This window comes from Squalius cephalus (assembly GCF_949319135.1).
Source record: "Squalius cephalus genome assembly, chromosome: 17".
Lineage (NCBI taxonomy): Eukaryota > Metazoa > Chordata > Actinopteri > Cypriniformes > Leuciscidae > Squalius > Squalius cephalus.
The window spans coordinates 18,502,576-18,522,194 of NC_137138.1; the positions used below are offsets into that span (position 1 = coordinate 18,502,576).

The 19,619-nt window shown below is 37.0% G+C and overlaps 1 protein-coding gene across 1 annotated transcript in view; it reads left to right on the forward strand.

Moving 5' to 3' along the window:
* The window catches only part of pcxa (pyruvate carboxylase a), a 124,740-nt gene that overhangs the window by 9,849 nt on the left and 95,272 nt on the right, over positions 1-19,619 (forward strand). Inside the window, exons 5-8 of the mRNA XM_079847404.1 lie at positions 517-662; positions 901-1,018; positions 3,020-3,171; positions 14,986-15,104. Of these exons, the coding sequence (XP_079703530.1) occupies positions 517-662; positions 901-1,018; positions 3,020-3,171; positions 14,986-15,104 (535 nt within the window). The remainder of the gene's footprint in view (positions 1-516; positions 663-900; positions 1,019-3,019; positions 3,172-14,985; positions 15,105-19,619) is intronic.

Here is a 19,619-nt window from a genome sequence, read left to right on the forward strand (position 1 = left end):
ACTGCAATCCCATGAAGCATTGCAAATGATGATCAAAATAAAAAAATGTAAATAGAAATATGAAACTTAATTTTGCAATAGTTGCATTTACTGTTTTAAAATGTTAATGTTTTCTGTAAAATTGTTCTGTAAATATGTTTACATTTTTACTGTACTTTTACAGATTTTATTATCTGTAAAAATGACAGGCTTTTTTACAGGGTAGATTTCAGTTACTTGGCCTGTATGTTTTGACTCTATTTACAGCATTTTCAGTGCTTCATGAGAATGAGTGGGTACTAAAATGTTCTTTTGGGGCGATTTGCTCATTTCAGTTCTCTTATTATTATAATCTCTGGTTATTTCATGTAGAAAAATGATCTTAAATGCTTTTTAAAATTAAAATCTTAAATTACTAAACCTAAATTTGTCTACTAAACTGGTATTGTATCAATATTTACATGGTACATAAAAGAATGGCATGGCATTGCTATAGTACATGTCCAAAAAAAAAAGCTTTTTCTGGTCATCCTACAGGTGTGCCGGTGGTACCTGGAACAGACGGTCCTATCTCATCTTTGCAGGAAGCTCAAGAGTTCTCCAACAGCTACGGGTTCCCGATTATCTTCAAGGCTGCGTACGGGGGCGGGGGCCGTGGGATGCGGGTGGTCAAAGAGTATGAGGTATCGTGTCTGAGAGTAAAATTATTTGTAGTGGTTTTTAACACATTTAATCTTTGCTCCGTTCCTTCAAAGAGCCAGTTGCGAGCTTTGACACTGGAGGGCTTTTAATTGAGCATTAAAGTGAGGCCATTGTGTGCACTTAAGATTTGTTTGCTGTTCAGTTAGTGGTGCTGTATGAATTGGTGTGCTGGGTATTTGCACCGGGTGACCCTGTGGCTGTGTGTGTGTGTGTGACCAGGAACTAGAGGAGAACTATCAGCGAGCGTACTCTGAGGCCCTGACCGCCTTTGGCAATGGAGCTCTGTTTGTGGAGAAGTTCATTGAGAAACCCAGACACATCGAAGTGCAGATCCTTGGTAAGTGAGTTCGATTGTGTTGGGCTAGTCTCTGGACAACAACTGCAAATCAAGTACTCTAATATAAAACATTTTAAAAAAACGTTCAACCAATAATGGACATTCTGTCATCATTTACTCACTTTCATGTCATTCCAAACCTGTATGACTTTATCTACTGTAGAACACAAAAGGATAAATGTTGCTCTTTTCCAAGCATTTAATGTGAAAAAGGTCTTAATCTTAAGAAAAAGGCACAAAAGTAACATAATAGTGGCCCAGATGACTTGTTTGTTATATTCCAAGTCTTTTGAAGCCATATAGTAGCTTTGTGTGAGGACAGACTGAAATGTAAGTAATTTCACTGATAATCTTTCCTTTTAGTGCTCTTTTAAGCACTGACTGGATCAGTAGGTGCATTTACATTCACTAATTTTTATCAGTCTGGTTGAATCAAATCCAGTTTCAGATTTTGAGAGTTCTGTTTATTCAGTGCGTGCAGAATTATTAGGCACGTTGATTTTCTGATCATATTTTATTCCCAGGCACATTTTGCCAATTCCAAACCATATTAATCTTAATAACTACTATTAATTTTGTATTTAATCATTTATAAGTGATATATAATTGTTCATGAAGGCTGGAAATGAAAAACGCCTTTAATTCAGGTGTGCAGACTTTTTCTTTTACAGATATAATAAGCCAAAAAAGAGATGAAAAGTCAAAAATGATTAAATGCCCATGAGAAGGATACAATACTATACAGATTGAGAGTGACTCTTGAAGGACCAGCACCACATCCTCTTGTACCACTGTTTGAAGAATTCATCTTCTAGAATCTGACAGTAAGTTTTGGGAGTTCATTTTTAGTCCATCTCTGCAAAACGGACTTCAGGGTAGAATTTGGACTAAAAATAAACTCCAAAAACTTACTGTCAGATTCTGGAAGATGAATTCTTCAAACAGTGGTACAAGAGGATGTGGTGCTGGTCCTTCAAGAGTGACTGATATATTGTAAGATATGCAAGTGTTTTGTCTCAATATGCAGGCACATTTATAAAACCTACTTACATGTCCTAATTTAACTAAGGCCTAATCCTGACTAAATCTAAGCCCTGTCTGTGAATCCAGGCCTTGGTCTCCTCTACTGATCAGTTCAAAAGACATAAATAAACATGCACCCATTTGGAAGACATGTAAAAACATTTGCATCATGGCACTGCACATGTGCACAAGGTATATTTGAATAAACTGTTATTAAATAAATCTGCACCACCCATTTCAGCCGAATCATAATTTCATTCAGATCGAGCTCAGTCGAATTGGTTGTTTACATGAAGGCTTTTCAGTCTGATTGAGCCATCAATCTGATTACAAACAGAGTATTAGGTTGCATGTAAATGAAGGTAGTGAGTTTACCTGCTCCGTCTGAACTTTTTGTAAGGTGCAAGGTGTGAAATGTCATGATTTCCATTGATAATATTTCAAAATATTATTATATGGCTTCAGAAGAAATGATATAGAAGGCAAGTCATATATATAATTTTTGTAATATATTATGGTGCTTTTTGAAGCTTGAAAGCTTCAGTCCTCATTCATCGTAATTGCTTGCAAAAGAACAACCAGGACTCTTTGTGTCCCAATGGAAAAAGTCACACGTGTTTGGAACGACATGAGGGTGAGTAAATGATGACAGGATTTTTACTTTAAATCTGTTCCCAGACATCGTCATTGAAGAAGTGCTCAAAACCCCCAAACAACAAATTCGATTTATTTAAATAGATTGTCTGGCATTTAATTAAAACATTTTTGGATATTTGCATGTAGCACACTGTTCTCAACAGTGAACAGAATGGTGCAGTGCTCTGTTGCCAGCTAATTTGCATAGCGTCTATTGATCTGTTAAATGATTGTGTTTGTTATATTTTGGAGGAATACTAGCAGATGAGTTTGTTTACACTGCCAGATGGGTTTAAGACTTCAGTGTAATGCTCAATGAGTTGATCGGTCCATTGTGTATAGGCGATAAATACGGCAATGTCATTCACCTGTACGAGAGGGACTGCTCAATCCAGAGGAGACACCAGAAGGTGGTGGAGATCGCACCCGCCTCACAGCTGGACCAACACCTCAGAGACAGACTGACTGCTGACTCCGTGAACCTCGCTCGACAGGTACAAGGCAACACATCTGACAGATGCCGCCATTGGCTTTTTTCCAAACTGTATGCAAATGCAGATGTTACTTTTTAATTTCAGTTATTTAACCCAAAACACCCACTTCAAATCTAACCTGTAGGGTTTTTAATTATTTAATTATTATTTTATTTTTTTACAGTTTTTGTCTTTGATAAAGAGATCCTTTGAGTTTAGTCAATATTTTGTCATGTCATATACATTATTTAAGTCAATTTACTCAATTTACTCACTAATTTTGTTGAAAAGAGCTAAATTAATTAAATTAATATTATAAGTTTATAAAATATTATTTTATCTTAATTTATCTTAATTATTACTACTTTACCAAATAATATTATTTAAATATGTAACACAAATAACATGAATACTGTACTTGTTGTGAGCAACACATATATTTAAGCTGTAATATTATGTTTATGTTGTGTATATCTGATGTGTGATATCGGATGTGTTAATTAACCTGCTCACAAAGCGCTTCAGTTTACGGGTGTTTCACTGTTCAGCTTCATCTTGCACGTGTCTTGCAGGTGATTCCCAGATATTGACTGTGATTGTATTGTTTCAAACAATCATATTCTTTCTAGATTTTTCCTTAAAAAGTAAAACAAAAACATTGATAGTGTATTGTTAAAGGAATAGTTCACCCAAAAATTAAAATTCTGTCATCATTCGATCTGTCAACCTCAATTTGTTTCAAACCTTTATGAATTTCTTTCTTCTGCTGAACACAAAAGAAGATATATTGAAGAATACGAGTAACCAAACAGTTGATGGACCCCATTGACTTCCATTGGGGTCCATCAACCAAGTGTTATTTCTTTTGTCATATTTTCTTCAACAGTATGTTTTAGGTAAAATCGTTCGTCATAATGTTTTTTTTTTCAAACGCCAGCCAGTGAGGATGAAGTATTTTAGAAAACAAAAATGTGAAAACAGAAACCTAAATGTAGGTCTATTGCAGTACATGAGAATACAGAATTAGACAGCAGGTGGTGCTGCTGTGCCATTGGATTGAGAAACATAATCAAACTTTTCCATTCATCCATTTCACTGCATAAACATATGCCAAGACCAAAAAATGGTTTGTTATTGTTGTAGCAGACAAGCTGTTAGAGAAACAGTAGCATCTGCCTTAAAGTAACAAAGCTCCTAAAAATCTCTATAGCAATCCATTATTTTAATTGATAATTGGTTTCGACCGCAAAACTATTTGTGCTATAACCTCTTAGTGTTTTCCAGATGATAATATGCAGATGGGTCTTGGCATCGATATGTGTTCATTACACACTTTATTTTTTCATATGTTCATCTGGATGACTCTCATCTCTGTATGCCAGTCTGAGCAAGCATATGGAGTTCCTGCATTGGCATTTGGCAAAGTTTGAACCTCTCAATTGTGATTTTTAATATTTTATCAGGAGGATATATGAGAAAGTGTGGTGGTTCTTTTTTTGGCAGAGAGGTTACAAAAAAATGATGGGTCGATCTGAAGATGCACACACAACCCATGCCAATTATTCCTTTGATAAGCTTCTCCCCTCTTGGTTACTGTTTGCTAACTCTGACAAGCTTTATATAATGTCTCAAAGACAATGTGATTTCTCACGTAAACATGATTTTCAGTAATATATACTCATAAAGGGGTATAAATGGATTGGATTTTAATCTTAAATTGGCTGGAATGAATAAGGTCTTTGCACAGCATTTGTATCTGCCATTTTTTTTTTTTAAGAAATTGTTAAATTACATGGTAATGTGATTAAAAACAGAATTGAGGCAAATGCTTAAAGCATTTTGATAGCAAAAAAAGCTTCTTTTGAAAGAGATTACAGCTGATATCATTAGTGTTAAGTGCCCAGAACGGTTCTTCAACAGACTCCCAAGCACTGTGAACTCTGCTTTGACCTGAATCAATAAGTAAATGAATTAACGTTAACTTAGTGAGGTTAATTTACTTCTGCGCAAATGTGGCAGGTGTCCTTATTGCTTATTGCTCGCTCATTTGGGAGTAAAGGCTGACATATGACAGCATGCACCTGTCAATATTTATTTTAGTTTTGGAAAATGGGAAAAACTACCATTTTTATCCTCTTGCGAATCCAGTAAAAACATTTTCATCAATTGCTATCATAATACTGATAATTAACGGTTTCTTTTATAAAACAAACTACTGACCCTTTTGCTATTTACACAGTATTTTGCTCCTAAATCGCACGTAAATGCAAGTTTGTCAGTCTGATTTTAGCGTGACATTTATACAAGTTGAAAACACAAGCCAAACTGACAGTTAAATCAAAATCTAAAGAGCGACTTCTTGACAGGCGGCTTCTGCTACGTTTTTGATCAAACGCCAGTGAAGACATGCCGTATATGTCAGATTTGCAGTAAGTCATTTTGGATAATTTCTGCCAATTGTATAAATGGAAATGGAAACACCCTCGCATGTGGTGTTCGTCTCCAGTGTGTTTACTTTTGACGTTTTGAAGCGTTTGTGAGTGACAGTGGAGGGTTGTATTTAAAAAGAGAAAGTTATTGACTAATTATTGACGTGTTCCTGTGCTGATGAACTGACCTCATTAATGAAAGAGTCATTCTAAACAGAAAGAACAGAGTTTTTATAAGAAAAGATTAATTCTTCTCGGACTGAGTGAAGATTGATTTGATTTCTCCGTATTAAAGGTATGGTAGGCAATTTTCAGAGAGGTTAGCAATAGCAAGCTAACTTTGAAAGCATAAGATCCCACCCTCCCTTCAGAGCGTCTCCAAAACACGTGAAAACACCTACAGTGACCGGCAGGTAGGACATTGTATTATTGCAATGATTGGACAAATATTTTATGGTCCTAAGCCTTTCACAGATGATATATAAACGTGGTGGTCAGAATTATTTGCCCCCTTGGTAAATATGATCAAAGATGGCTGTAAAAAATAAATCTGCATTGTTAATCCTTTTGATATTTTATTTAAAACAAATTGCAAAAATCGAACCTTTCTTTGAAGTAAAATAATTGAATTTTCATTTTTGGCTGAACTATCCCTTTAACAGCCAAGGGAAGACCGGAAATGATGGAGAAAAGGGAGCAAATGTCGTGAGGCGGATTTGAACTTGCAACACCCATTTTGAGCAGCATGGCTCAATGTAGTAGAGCATTAGCTCAGTCTCACAAGTGGTTTCAGAACCCCGCTTCACACTGGAAATGTAATTCATTTCATAGTTGGTAGCAGTTTTTGCTGTTTCTGTTGACTTGTTTCTTGTGCGAGCGTGTGTAATCATGTCCACTCACAGATACACCGTGTCCTATGTGCCTCATTGCATGCATGCCTTAGCACAGTTTGTGTCAGTCTGATGAATCACAAACATGACATTTCTTGCGTAGTATTAATAACGCTATTACTATTCATGAAAGTTCTTGCACATGGTGGATTTTTCCTAGCAATGTTCAAAGACATTTACATTTCGCAAGCAATTTTAGATATAGAGTTCCTGAATAAACATGCATGATTACGGTCGGAGAGGCTGTAATCAGCTGCCACATTGAAGAGATTCATTCAGTGTGTTAAGTGTAGAGTTACTTCCACTTCTGAATTCAACAGACACGCATACAGATAAAATACAGCGCCGATCACCTGTCTTTCACCCCTTCTGGACTATCTGCTGACAGTTGTTTAGCATTCTGCAGAATATGAATGCATTAGCATTTCTGTGCGTGTGTGTGTGCGCAAACGAGAGAGATGGAGTATTGTCTGTGTGAGTGTGAAGTGAGGAAACTTGGTGAATGAGGGGAGAGGGAGAGCTAAAATCTCTCCTCCATCTGTTCTATCATATGGACAAGGGAAATAGAGAAGATGGCCTGGCTTTCAGATTTCTCAGAGCAAGCATTAAAACCTCATTTGAGCTTTTGACATGTTCCCTTAGACGCTTGAAGCTCCCTTCAATCTCATTTTCTATTGCTGAGTACAGCTTTTCTCTTAAGAGCAGCGGGATGTATCCCTCTGTTCTCTCACCGTTGGCTCCGTCTTTAATGTCAAAGAAAAAAGAAAATTCTCCCTGGCTCTTTTAATTGTCTAATTCCGTTTTTGAAGCGTGGCAGAACGTTCACTCGACTCTGTAAGAATGAAATGGCATATCACCATCATGTTTAATCATTAGAAATGTATGTCACAGAAATGGAAATGTCATGTGTGATAATGTTTCCTCTTCTTCATATTGGGGCAAACATGACTTTAACTGACATTTAGCAGACATTCAACACTGTTTCTAGCACTAGCCGTAAGAATATGAACTGGATCACTTACTGTATGCGTAAGTGTTAATGTACCACCTAAATTTTGTACATATTCCTTTAAGAAAGGTAACAGATTTGATAGTAACAGGGTTGACATTTTTGCTAGTTTATTATGCTCAAGGTCATGAAACTAAAAAGCATTTTTGATAATTTAGTGCTGATGTTTACAAATATTCTACTTGTAACAAGTTTCTCACTCAAAAGTTGAGTTAAAGGGATGGTTCGGAGTAATTTCAACCTAGAGTCCCCCCCCCCCCAGAAGCCTTTTTTCCCTTGGTCGAACATTATTAAAGTTAGAGCTTATTTAGAGAAATCAGCCGTATGGCTTAGTGCAGGCGCTAATGGATCCAAGGCTGTATCTCGTAAATTACCCCACTAATAATGCCCAGAATGGTACCAAACTTCTACAGTTGTGCAAATAGTTTCTGTACTCATAAAACGAGGCATTGGAAAGTTTGTAAGTACATCAGGATTTTATTTAAATAACACTTGCCTGATGGATTATGCTACCGCTAACCCGCACGTCGAGGTCACTTCCGTGATTTGGGAAAAGCCCGTAAAAGTCCTTTGCAAAACTCACAAGTGTAAGGGAAAAGCTAGTGAATTTAACACTCCATAGAAATGTATTTTTTCAGAAGTGTTAACAACTTAGTGTTAACTAATAATTGTTGCAAACTGGCACTACCAACAAAATATTAGTGCATTCCTGGAACTGGGCATCGTTACACTAAATCCTTATGCATCGCTTTCTGCCAGGACTTTAACGGACTTTTCCCAAATCACGGAAGTGACCTCGACATCCGGGTTAGTGGTAGCATAAAGAATTATAAGTAGTGATAAAAAATTACAGACCTCTACATGCTTTGTAAGTAGGAAAACCTGCAAAATCGGCAGTGTATCATATACTTCTCCCCACTGTGTGTGTGTATATGTGTGTATGTATATATATATATATATATATTAGTACTGTGCAAAAGTCTTAGGCATGTTAATATCCCCCCCCCCCCAAAAAAAATGGTTTTAAGTCAGTTGTTTATATCTTTTGCTGTAGTGTGTCAGTAGGAAATATCACTTTACATTTCCAAACATCCTTTTTGCCATTAATTGTAATAATCCAGTGAGATTTCTGTATGCACAAGGAATCTGATAACAGCCGGTATGATCTGATCTCACCATCATCGAGTCCGTCTGTGATTACATGAAGAAACAGAAAAAACTGAGACAGACTAAATCCAGAAGAACTGCGGGAACGTCTCCGAGATGCCTGAAGAAACCTTCCTGCAAAGCTACAGTACTGTGAAAAGCACTGGCACTTGTGTTAAAATGCTGTAAAGTGAGAATGCTTTCAAAAATAAAATCACAAATTGAATTTATTTATGATTTAACTTCTATTAACTAATTCAAATCAATATATGGTGTAACGACCCTTTGCGTTTAAAACAGCTTTTGTCCAGGTACACTTGCGCATAGTTTTTCAGGTAGCTTTGCAGGAAGGTTTCTTCAGGCATCTCGGAGACGTTCCCGCAGTTCTTCTGGATTTAGTCTGTCTCAGTTTTTTCTGTTTCTTCATGTAATCACAGACGGACTCGATGATGGTGAGATCAGATCATACCGGCTGTTGTCAGACTCCTTGTGCATACACAAATCTCACTGGATTATTACAATTAATGGCAAAAAGGATGTTTGGAAATGTAAAGTGATATTTCCTACTGACACACCCTGGGGGGGAGGGGGGGATATTAACATGCCTAAGACTTTTGCACAGTACTATATATATATAATGTATGTATGTACACGTACACATACACATTATGTAAACAAAAACTTTTGTTAGATGCGATTAATTGTTTTGACATCACTAAATATGTATAAATTGCAAATGTTTTGTAGGGTGTCTCAACTAGATGCTACAAAGTTATAAGATATTTTATCCAAGTCCTCGTTAATAAAAACAGAGGATGTGGCATTGTTCTCTCTGACCTTCAGAGCTTTCGCCATTTCATACTCCGTGTTTTTGTTCTTCTGTACTGGATGCCTGTCTTTTTGTCCATTTCTGTTCTCCGAGGGCTTGAAGCAATGCTTACTGGGACAGATTTCCTCTCAATAGTCAATTTAATTTTTACATTCCATTCTCCATGCTGACACAATGATGTTTAGCCTTGTAATTTGTCCTTTTTTGTCGAAACCCCTATTAAACGGGTAACCATGTTGTCATGGAGGAATGTGAGAAGACTCTCTCAACCATTTATGTTACACACACATTTTGTTGACCTTGTTCTTCATTGGCGTGCTGCTTAAATAGTTGCGGTCACTGTTATAGCTTTTTTATGTGTTGTGTTTGTTTAGACGTCCGGGTGTGAAATTAAATGACATGACAGAAACATCTCCCCTGTTTTAACAGTTTGTTTTTTTTGTTTTATGGCAGCTGTTGCCATGGAGACAGCTGCTCTACCCACGATGCCTGAAGCACAGGTTGGGGATCACAGCCTTGATGTGGTTTCAGACCCACAGTCAACACTCACTGTCATAAACCCTGTTTGCATGTGTTTGAGGCAAGCTGAGGTTGATTTGTGAACATAAAGCATTTTCGCTGCTAGTCATCAGTACAAGTCGAGGGTATTTACATAACGCTGATTAACTTCAGTGATTGCGTCGTCGTTCTTCTGTCTTCTCTTCTTGTCAGAATCTCTGTTTCTCACCGTCACTACTGTCTCTGTCTTGTTCATGCTAGGATGTAACTAAATCTACAAAAAAATTATGTTTAAAGGAACCCAAATGTCATTTACTCACCATCATGTCCTTCATATTATTGACTTTCTTGTGTGAAGAACAAAATGTATTTTTGGTATAAGAAGCCTTAAAGTCTCCCTGTGGTCAATAATCGTATCCCTTAAAACTCATCTTTGATCACCAAAATTACATATTTAAAAAAAAAAAATTTCTAGTGAAAAATGTATTCATGCCTTAAAATAGAATGAATGTAACTCTACAGCCTTGCTTCAATTAGTAAATGCGGATCCATGAATATGCAAATGAGCCCAGCCTCCACTCACTCATACAGACTCGTCTACAAGTCAATGTATCACAATGGTAATGCGTTTTATGTATTGCTCTTTGCAACGTCGGACACATAACGGTAATTAATATGATTAGCCTTTGGCTTGACTACGTTATCAAACAGCTAATAATGTGTTGCTAATGTTACACAAACCATGTTCCCGTACACCATCTCGGAGTCAGACAGCTGCCATCTAACAATCAGCTTCCTAACAAGCTTTGAACAACTCGGAACATCAGTGGAGAAAGGCATATAATTCATCATAACGTTGTAATATGCATCATAATTCACCCTCCATATTGCTAAATGTACACAGTTTCTTATATCAACAAAAAGATATACCGGGATAACCTTGCTTCTCTCCCGATTCCCCTGCTAGTTCGCTGTTAATGATATGCTAAAGCCCGCCCCCTCGTGACATGATTGGTAGTTTGTGACGTAAGAAACACCAGGGATTTCAAACCCTGCTTTTGAGACTGTCAGAATGCTTTGAGACGGACAAAATGCTCAGCAATGGTGTTGACTTATGAATTTGCACGTAGTTTGTCTTAAAGCACATTAAAAACACCACATAGACATATTTTCAACACAGGGGGACTTTAAAGGAAAAAAATGACATACAATTGATTATTACAGACCCATATTATTTTCTTTCTTCCATAAAACACAAGAGATTTTTAAGCTGTCAGAGCATGTTTTGAGTACGAGGAAAATAGATTTGATGCTATGATTTGATAAGTGATTTAGACTGAACCTGCAAAAACTGTGAAAGCACTGTTAAACTGTGAAAGTACTGTTTAAGTAGTTTATGTGACTCATATGACCCATATTCCAAGTCTTATGAAGTCATATGTTTTTGAGTGAGAAACAGACTGAAAATTCATTATTCACTGACAATCATCTTCTTCACACCTCTAAAAAAAATGTTTTCACCGGGTTTGATATAGATCCGAAACAACATTATTTTTCTCATTCACGTGACCAACTGTGAATTAATTTACGTAGAGTTTGATTTCTACACCAGAGGAAACATTATCAGTAAACAACGACACATTTTTCAGACTGTTCCTCACGAACCTATCAAATCACTTCAGGAGACTTCAATATAGCCGCACAAGTAGTAAGCACTGCTTTTATGAAATTTTAATGCTGCTTTTTTGTCATTTTTAGAGCTTGGCTGTATAAAATCACAATCCACTTTCCTTATACTAGAGAAAGATTCTGTCTAAGATCTCTAGATTTGTGTTTCATGACAAAAATAATATGGGATTAGGATGACATTTGATGGTTTTATGGTTATACACAAAAAAATGAAGAAAAAAAGTAACTGTCTTCAGTATAACTTGGGAAAAAATGTTTACTCAAAAATGCGGTAAAAACTGTAATATTGTGAAATCACAAAAATTGTGAAAACAACCGTTTTCTATTTTATTCCATTCCTGCCATGGCTGCTGAAATTTCAGCTTTGTTGTTACTCCAGTTGTGAGTGTCACATGATCCTTCAGAAATCATTCTAATATGCTGATTTGCTGCTCAAGAAACATTTCTTATGATTTTTGAAAACAACAGTTGTGCTGCTTAATATTTTTTTTATCTGCTGTTTCTAAACCCATATTATTTTTCCACTAATTTCCCTCTGATTGTTGGTCACAGCTCTGCTCGAGCCCTCTCTCTGTTTCTCTCTCTCCTTTCAGTCATAATTCCATATTTTGACTCTTACATGAGAACCAACCCAAAAAGTTCCTCCATCTTTGACCTCTCCTGTCTTTTGTCATAGCCTGTCAGCAGACCCGGTTTATCCTATGGATGTTGTGAAGTAATTAGAAATTGTATCAAGCTGTGAAAGTCATAATTACTCATCTCTCTCCCTCCTTCTTTCTCACCCTCTTTAGTCCTCTCAGTGGAATGCCATCTGTCCTCCTCTCTTGCTTTCCTTCCTTTCCTCCTCTCATTTTACCCATTTAATTGCCTGTCTGTACCTTTCTTGTGGGCACTGTGCACTGTCTTGTTTATTTTCATCTCTTTCATTGCGGCGGTCTAATAGTTTTAATCTGCTCGCCGTATTTCAGTGTGTCGGAGTGTGAGAAAGTGCTGAGAATGATAGATGTTCTCAAGTCTGAGTGTACAGTCTTCATGTCTTCTCGCGGTCTCACAGGGCTTGCAAGATTTTCGAGCGGGTGTGAGTATGAATATCAGCCAGGAATTTGAAGGGTTTGTTGTTTGATCTCAGTCTGTGTTGGCAGCCAGTTATCAAGGATGCTTTACTCTCCAAATACTGTGTGTGTGTGAGAGAAGCAGTGTGTATCCATATTTGGCAGCTGAGAATGGCTTAAGGACGAATTGGATTGCATTCTTGCGAAATTTGGGGACAGGATTATGGAACCTCCTATTGGGCTTTGTGTGGTGTGTGTCAAGATGTGGCCTAGTAAGAGGCAACCTGCTGTCTCTGTGCCTTTCTAATAATCCACCCTTACCACAATGTACCATAATTTACACTAAAATATACCACAGTTATAATAATTGCTGCAATAAAACTGGTAACATGGTTACCAAGACACAATTGTCATAAAAATAAATAGAAATAAAAATAAAAATGTATACATTTTTACATAAGATCCCATAATGATTAAAGGGGTGGTTCAGGATTTTGGACATCGGACCTCATTTCCAAGTTAGCCTGGGTGTTATTTATCAGTGGAGACAGTTTTTAAAAATTTTCACCCAGTCCTTCCAGTTGCATAGTTCGCTGGTGCTAGGCTAGCGCGAGTCAATGGTAACTGCTAGCCTCCCATTAAAACAGTTTTACCCACTCCACAGTACACCAAAAGCAAATAAATTATAACGCCAGACTATCGATGTAAATGTCTGTTGAGAGAATAATGTTAGAAATCAAACTACTCTTGCATCTCAATGATCGCATTACATTTACAGGAACTAGTTTCTCAGCAGTGGCGGAATTTTACTTTGCTCCGGTTAGTACTGCGCCGAAAAGTAAACACAGAACAGAAGCGGACTACAGTCGGGACGTCTAGCTAGCTAGTAGTAGTCTCGGTTGCCTAGGTAACTTAATATCACTCCGCCGCTGCTGTAGACTGTGCTAATAAATACAGGGAACAAAGTATAACTATTGCAATGCGATGAAAGGGTAGTTTGATTTCTAACATTATTCTCTCAACAGACATTTACATCGATAGTCTGGCGTTATAATTTATTTGCTTTTGGTGTACTGTGGAGTGGGTAAAACTGTTTTAATGGCAGGCTAGCAGTTACCGTTGACTCGCGCTAGCCTAGCACCGGTGAACTATGCAACTGGGAGGACTGGGTGAAAATTTTTGAAAACTGTCTCCACTGATAAATAACACCCAGGCTAACTTGGAAATGTCCAAAATCCTGAACCACCACTTTAACCAAGATTTTACAGTAGTAATAATATTTGTAGTTGTGCTTTCCATGAATACCTTTGAACAAATCAAGTTTCCGTTGGAGAGAGAATTGGATATATATTTTTGTAAGATAATATTTTATGGAAGTAGTTTGTTGTTAATATGTTAAATGCATCTGTCAAGCTCAACTGTTCGACCTTAAGTTATTGTACAAAAAATTACAAATGACAAACAAATATTTATCTTTAATCGGAACGAACATTTTCTTCTTCTTTTTTGTGTTGTAAACTGTATTCAGTTATGGACCTGAGTTTGGTAACAAGGTTGCAACAAATGCCACCCTCATATAAAATAAATGACACAAAATCATAATGGCATGTATAATATTTAGTTTGACCTTCTGAGGCAGACACACAACATTTTCTTATGAAGTATTTCTTAGCACTTAAAACCCTGTTATTTAAAAAGTGTTATTATGTAGGCCTACCAGGGTTTTTCCTGCATTCAAAACATTTTGATGGCCACCAAAATTAATTGGTGTTCTGGAAAAGATTTATTTGATCATTTAATGTGACGATACCATTCTGCAGCACTGGTACCCGCTGATAGCTGGCTACTTCAAAATGCTCCCATGAGTGTTTGTGTAAGCGCTCTGTGAAGAGTGTCAAAGGTTTCTATTTACAACAAGTTTTTAAAGCGTTTATCTTTGAAGCAAATCACAGAAATATCTGTTGAGCGTGTATTAATCCACTCTACACCGAGTTTTTGTTCATCGTGAGTTCTGCACGCTTGTGAATCCTTCAATTATAACCAACATGGCCACCAGTGAAGACCATTTTTGACCTAGGAAAAACCCTGTGTGCACTATTTGGGGATTTTGCCTAGAACCTGTGTGGTTTGAAGGAAAGTATGAATATCCATGTAGATGTATTTAAGGACCACAAATATCTAATTAGCCATTTTAAACACTAGGGCATCACACAATTTATATATATAAAAAAAAATAATTTTTGTAAGGACATTACATTTTTCATAGCTCAATCAATTTCCTCTCTTTCCTCAGGTCGGTTATGAGAACGCAGGCACAGTGGAGTTCCTGGTGGATAAACATGGCAAACATTACTTCATCGAGGTCAACTCCCGTCTGCAGGTGGAGCACACAGTTACTGAGGAGATCACAGAGTAAGTGTCTCCCGTCTCTGTTTGCCTGCACATCATTAAGATATCTCTGAGCCACACACACACACATTCTTGTACATCTATCTTTATATCTCTAGCCGCTTACCCTAACCTTACCCATCACAACTAAGTGCCTAACCCGAACCCTTACCCTTAACCTAATTATAACCTTATCCCTAAAACCAAGTCTTGACCCTCAAACAGGCCTGGGTCTCAGAAAGTGAGGACGGCCAAAATGTCCTCACTTTACTTTCTTTGTCCTCACTCCAATGGTCTAAAACTCAAACTGGTCCTCACAAAGATAGTTGTACACGTACACACACACACACACCACACACACCACACACACACCACACACACACACACACACATCCCTAATATATATATATATATATATATATATATATATATATATAATGTCAAAATTAAAAATATTTAATGCAATTAACGCAGCATCCATTTTCAGTAAAACATCCTCTGGCTAGCGCTCTTATTCATGCAAATGGTTTTAAACCATTCAAGTGCGTCAGACACAAAAGAGGACGCGCATTTTACTTGCACGTCTGTGAATCTCTTGTCTGTATAACACACATGCAACTTTTGTGCTCAGAAAGCCTGCTTCAGACAGTACTTGAACGGACAAAAAGACACAAAATTATGTAATTTTTGCAAACACAGTATTAAATGAGTTAAATTAATAAAAAATAAAAAAATTAGCCTAATAAACCTGCTGCTGTCTGTGATTTAATGTTAACCAAAGAACAAAAGAAAAAGAGAATCACTCACTGCTCTTGACTGTATAACATTTGTAGCTTTAATAAGGATTAATCTATTTTTAATTTATTATTTATACAGCGAAGACTGTAAAGTGTGAACCTGTTAGACCTACCTGAAAATCTTAAAGCACTGTTTATAAGGTTACATGGGTCAAAAACAGCGAAAACAATACATTTTGTGCGTTTTGATAGGGCAAGTCAAAATCTGAACAGGTCTGACTAGGCCAATAGAAAAAATGTAGCCCTGATATATTAAAGGGCACAGGTAAATGTGGCGTTTATTATAATGGGTTTAAGTTCACTTAAAGTAAAAGTTGTTATATTTTTTTTAAAGCCTTTAAATGTTAACATGTATAGCTTTCAATTACACTGTAATGCTGAATGGCTATAATTAATGTCTAAAATTAAGAAGAAGAAAAAAATTCATAGATACCTCGGTATAGGCATCTGTGATACTGACCTTCTTTCAAAAAAAGATGCCATTAAACAAATATTTATATAGGCTACTGTCTTTGTTTTTTCTACATTAATTTGAAGATTAAATGTGAAATTATTTAAAGATATTTATAAAAACTTTCAGAAAAATGTGCGATTAATTTTGTTACATTTTTAATTGATTGACAGCACTAATATATCTGGCATGTATGTATGTACGTACGTACGTACGTGTGTACGTGCGTATGTATATATGTATATATATATGTATATGTATATGTACTTGATCACCAGACTATCTGGTCTGACATTTATTCTGAGAAGATCCCTCTTTTTTTTTTTTTTTTTTTTTTTTCCTACAAAATAATGACTGCTAAATATTCGTTGACATTTATGAAGACATTTTGTTTGGCCAAATGCAATTAAACTTGCATAACTGTGGGGCGATGTTCAGCAGCCCTATAACACTAATTAACACTCAAAATTTGTATTGTACTCCGGCTGTTAAAATGTCAGTGTGGAAAAAAAAAAGTGCAAGACATCATCATCTTAGACCCTTTGAAACCTGTAAGATTCTCAGTGGGCTTGTATCTAAAACGAATCCCTCCTCATTTTACTAAAAAGCTCAGATAGAAGTGTGTCTTGGAGAGAGGAGAGAAGTGCTTTGTTGTCATCTTATTCATCCCAGAGGCAAAAGACGCCAAGGAGGAGAGTAAAAAGTGGTAGTTTATATGTAGTGGGTGGGGGGGCGGTGATTTTTTTTTAATATTGTTCTTATAAGGGTAAAATGATTATTAAAACTTAAAGGATTAATTTATATGTTAGAATTTTAATTATGTACCCATGCACAGTTGAAGACTTTTCTGGATGATTTCCATCTTTGCTGCTGGTTCAGACTTGGTGAATTAGTAGAGCGTGACTGCCTGTGCGAACGTACCAGGGTTCTATTCATTATAAATGTCCATCTTGTCACATGAAATTGAGGCTGTCAGCTCGCAATTGGCATTGCGTGGCAACCCAGCTGTTAGAGAGAGGCTTTGGAAACGCATATGACTGTAATGAACTTGATTTCCAGCTCTCTAGCCAGCAGTAGGGCTTGTATGCCAAGACCTTCACCAGCAGCCACCTTCTGTTCCTCATACTGAGTCACTCTACACCCCACTTGCTCTGCTATAGCTGGCTTTTACACTGATCCGGGATCAAGTCTTCACACACGCTTCAAATCTGAAACTTGACCATTAACAGCTGGTCAGATCGAAACATGACTGCTCATATTACGCCAGTGCCAGTTGTTTCAGTCTCACTCTTTTCAGTCTGTTAATATGTATTGTTTAGTATATGTACTATATATGGCACATTAAAGGCCCACTGAAGTGCCTTGGAATGATGCGTTGACGTAATTTACAGCGGGACATATTGAATGGCTCCTTCCCCTTTTCAAATAGCCATTATAGCATTTAGTTTACCTCACAGACTGCAAGTCGTACTTGACAGCACCATGGAAGCTGTGGTAGATTTTTCCCTAAACCTAACCAGGTCCTATCTCATCTGACCTAAGTCTACCTGGGACTATAATATTTATACTCTAGCGCAGTGGTTCTCAACTCCAGTCCTCGGGACCCGTTGCTCTGCACATTTTGTATGTCTCTCTTATCTGACACACTCAGTTCAGTTCATGGAGTCTCTCTTAACGAGCTGATGATCTGATTCAGGTGTGTTAAATAAGGGAGACATACAAAATGTGCAGAGCAGCGGGTCCCGAGGACTGGAGTTGAGAACCACTGCTCTAGCGCGTCTACACATCGACGTCGGCTGAGTATAGCCCTATACCCTAGCGCGTCTACACATCGACGTCGGCTGAGTATAGCCCTATACTCTAGCATGTCTACACATTGACGTCGGCTGGGTGCTAATCCTATAGTCTAACTTACTTGCTGCGCAGCATAAATGACAGACAAACTTTAGCAGATGTCCTTTAAATGCTTTACTCACGGCCAGGAGAGTACCGGTACTCGAGCAATTCTGAGATTATCTCTGCCAAGTAGAAGAATACATCAGGTTTTGTAGGATAAAGACATCCTTTATATAGGATAAAGATACATCAAAATAAGATCAGCATGACTAACATGTCACCTTCTATCAATATGATTGGTTCAATTGGTAAAGCAAGCCCCTCCCTTCTTTACCCTCTGTTACTGGCATAAGTAAAATCATCAAAAAAACATTGGAAAGGGTTAAAGGAACCGTATGTAAGATTGTGGCCAAAACTGGTACTGCAATCACTTTCAAATTACTGTAGAGCGGTGTATCCCCTCCCCCTCCCCCTCCCCCCTTTAACAGTGGGGCTGGGTAAAAAAATATCGATTTCTCGATTTTAATCGATTCTCATTTTTACGAAACGATATCGATTCTTAAATCCCAAGAATCGATTAGTCATCCTGTTTTCAGTTGATGAATGAATGGAACATTGTTGCACGCATCCCATCCGATAAATCGCAATAATCTTTGTGCTTTATTATTGATATGAAACAAGGTCTCAGATTTCAAATTACGTCCATTTTCTTACGAAATTAAAAAACATAATTACCGTTTTGTCGCTGTGGCGTGAGATCGCTCTGGCACGCACATGATCTTCTCTTCCGCCTTAATAATACCAGTTACCGCGCGAAATAAACATGAATGAGCATCTGAAAGTGTGTTAAAAGATAGAGTACAACTTATCGAAGTCCGTATCATGTCACATGGAATCGCTCGATCAGTTTCAACCGTGGAAAGACGTTAGTAAACAATGTCATGTAACTCACATTTACCTCAGAAAAACCATATATCCAGTGACCATAAACTCGTTAGTCAGCTAGAAAAATTTACTCTAGAGAGGAGAATTTTGTTAAATATATGCACCATATTACATATTCATTATAATGTTTAATGTTCTTCAATATTTAATGCATGTTTGAATAAATCTGGAAAGTTTTTTATGACAGCCACCATTTAAATTTTTATATAATCTCATATAACTTTATTATTATAAAAATAAATAAGTGTATTTTAAGTGTTTGTATACAAATCAGTTCCTTTTTACCTTCAATATTATAGCAGGATAATGAAGCCAATAGGCTACAACTGACTCCCATGGTTTACAGCATTAGTTAAGAGATTTGTTTTCCTTGAGAAAATTTGCAATGTATTGTACCTGATATCCAAAATAATCGATATTGAATCGAATCGAATCAAAATCGAATCGAATTGCAAGCTTGTGAATCAAAATCGAATCGAATTGTGAAATTTGTGTCAATACCCAGCCCTA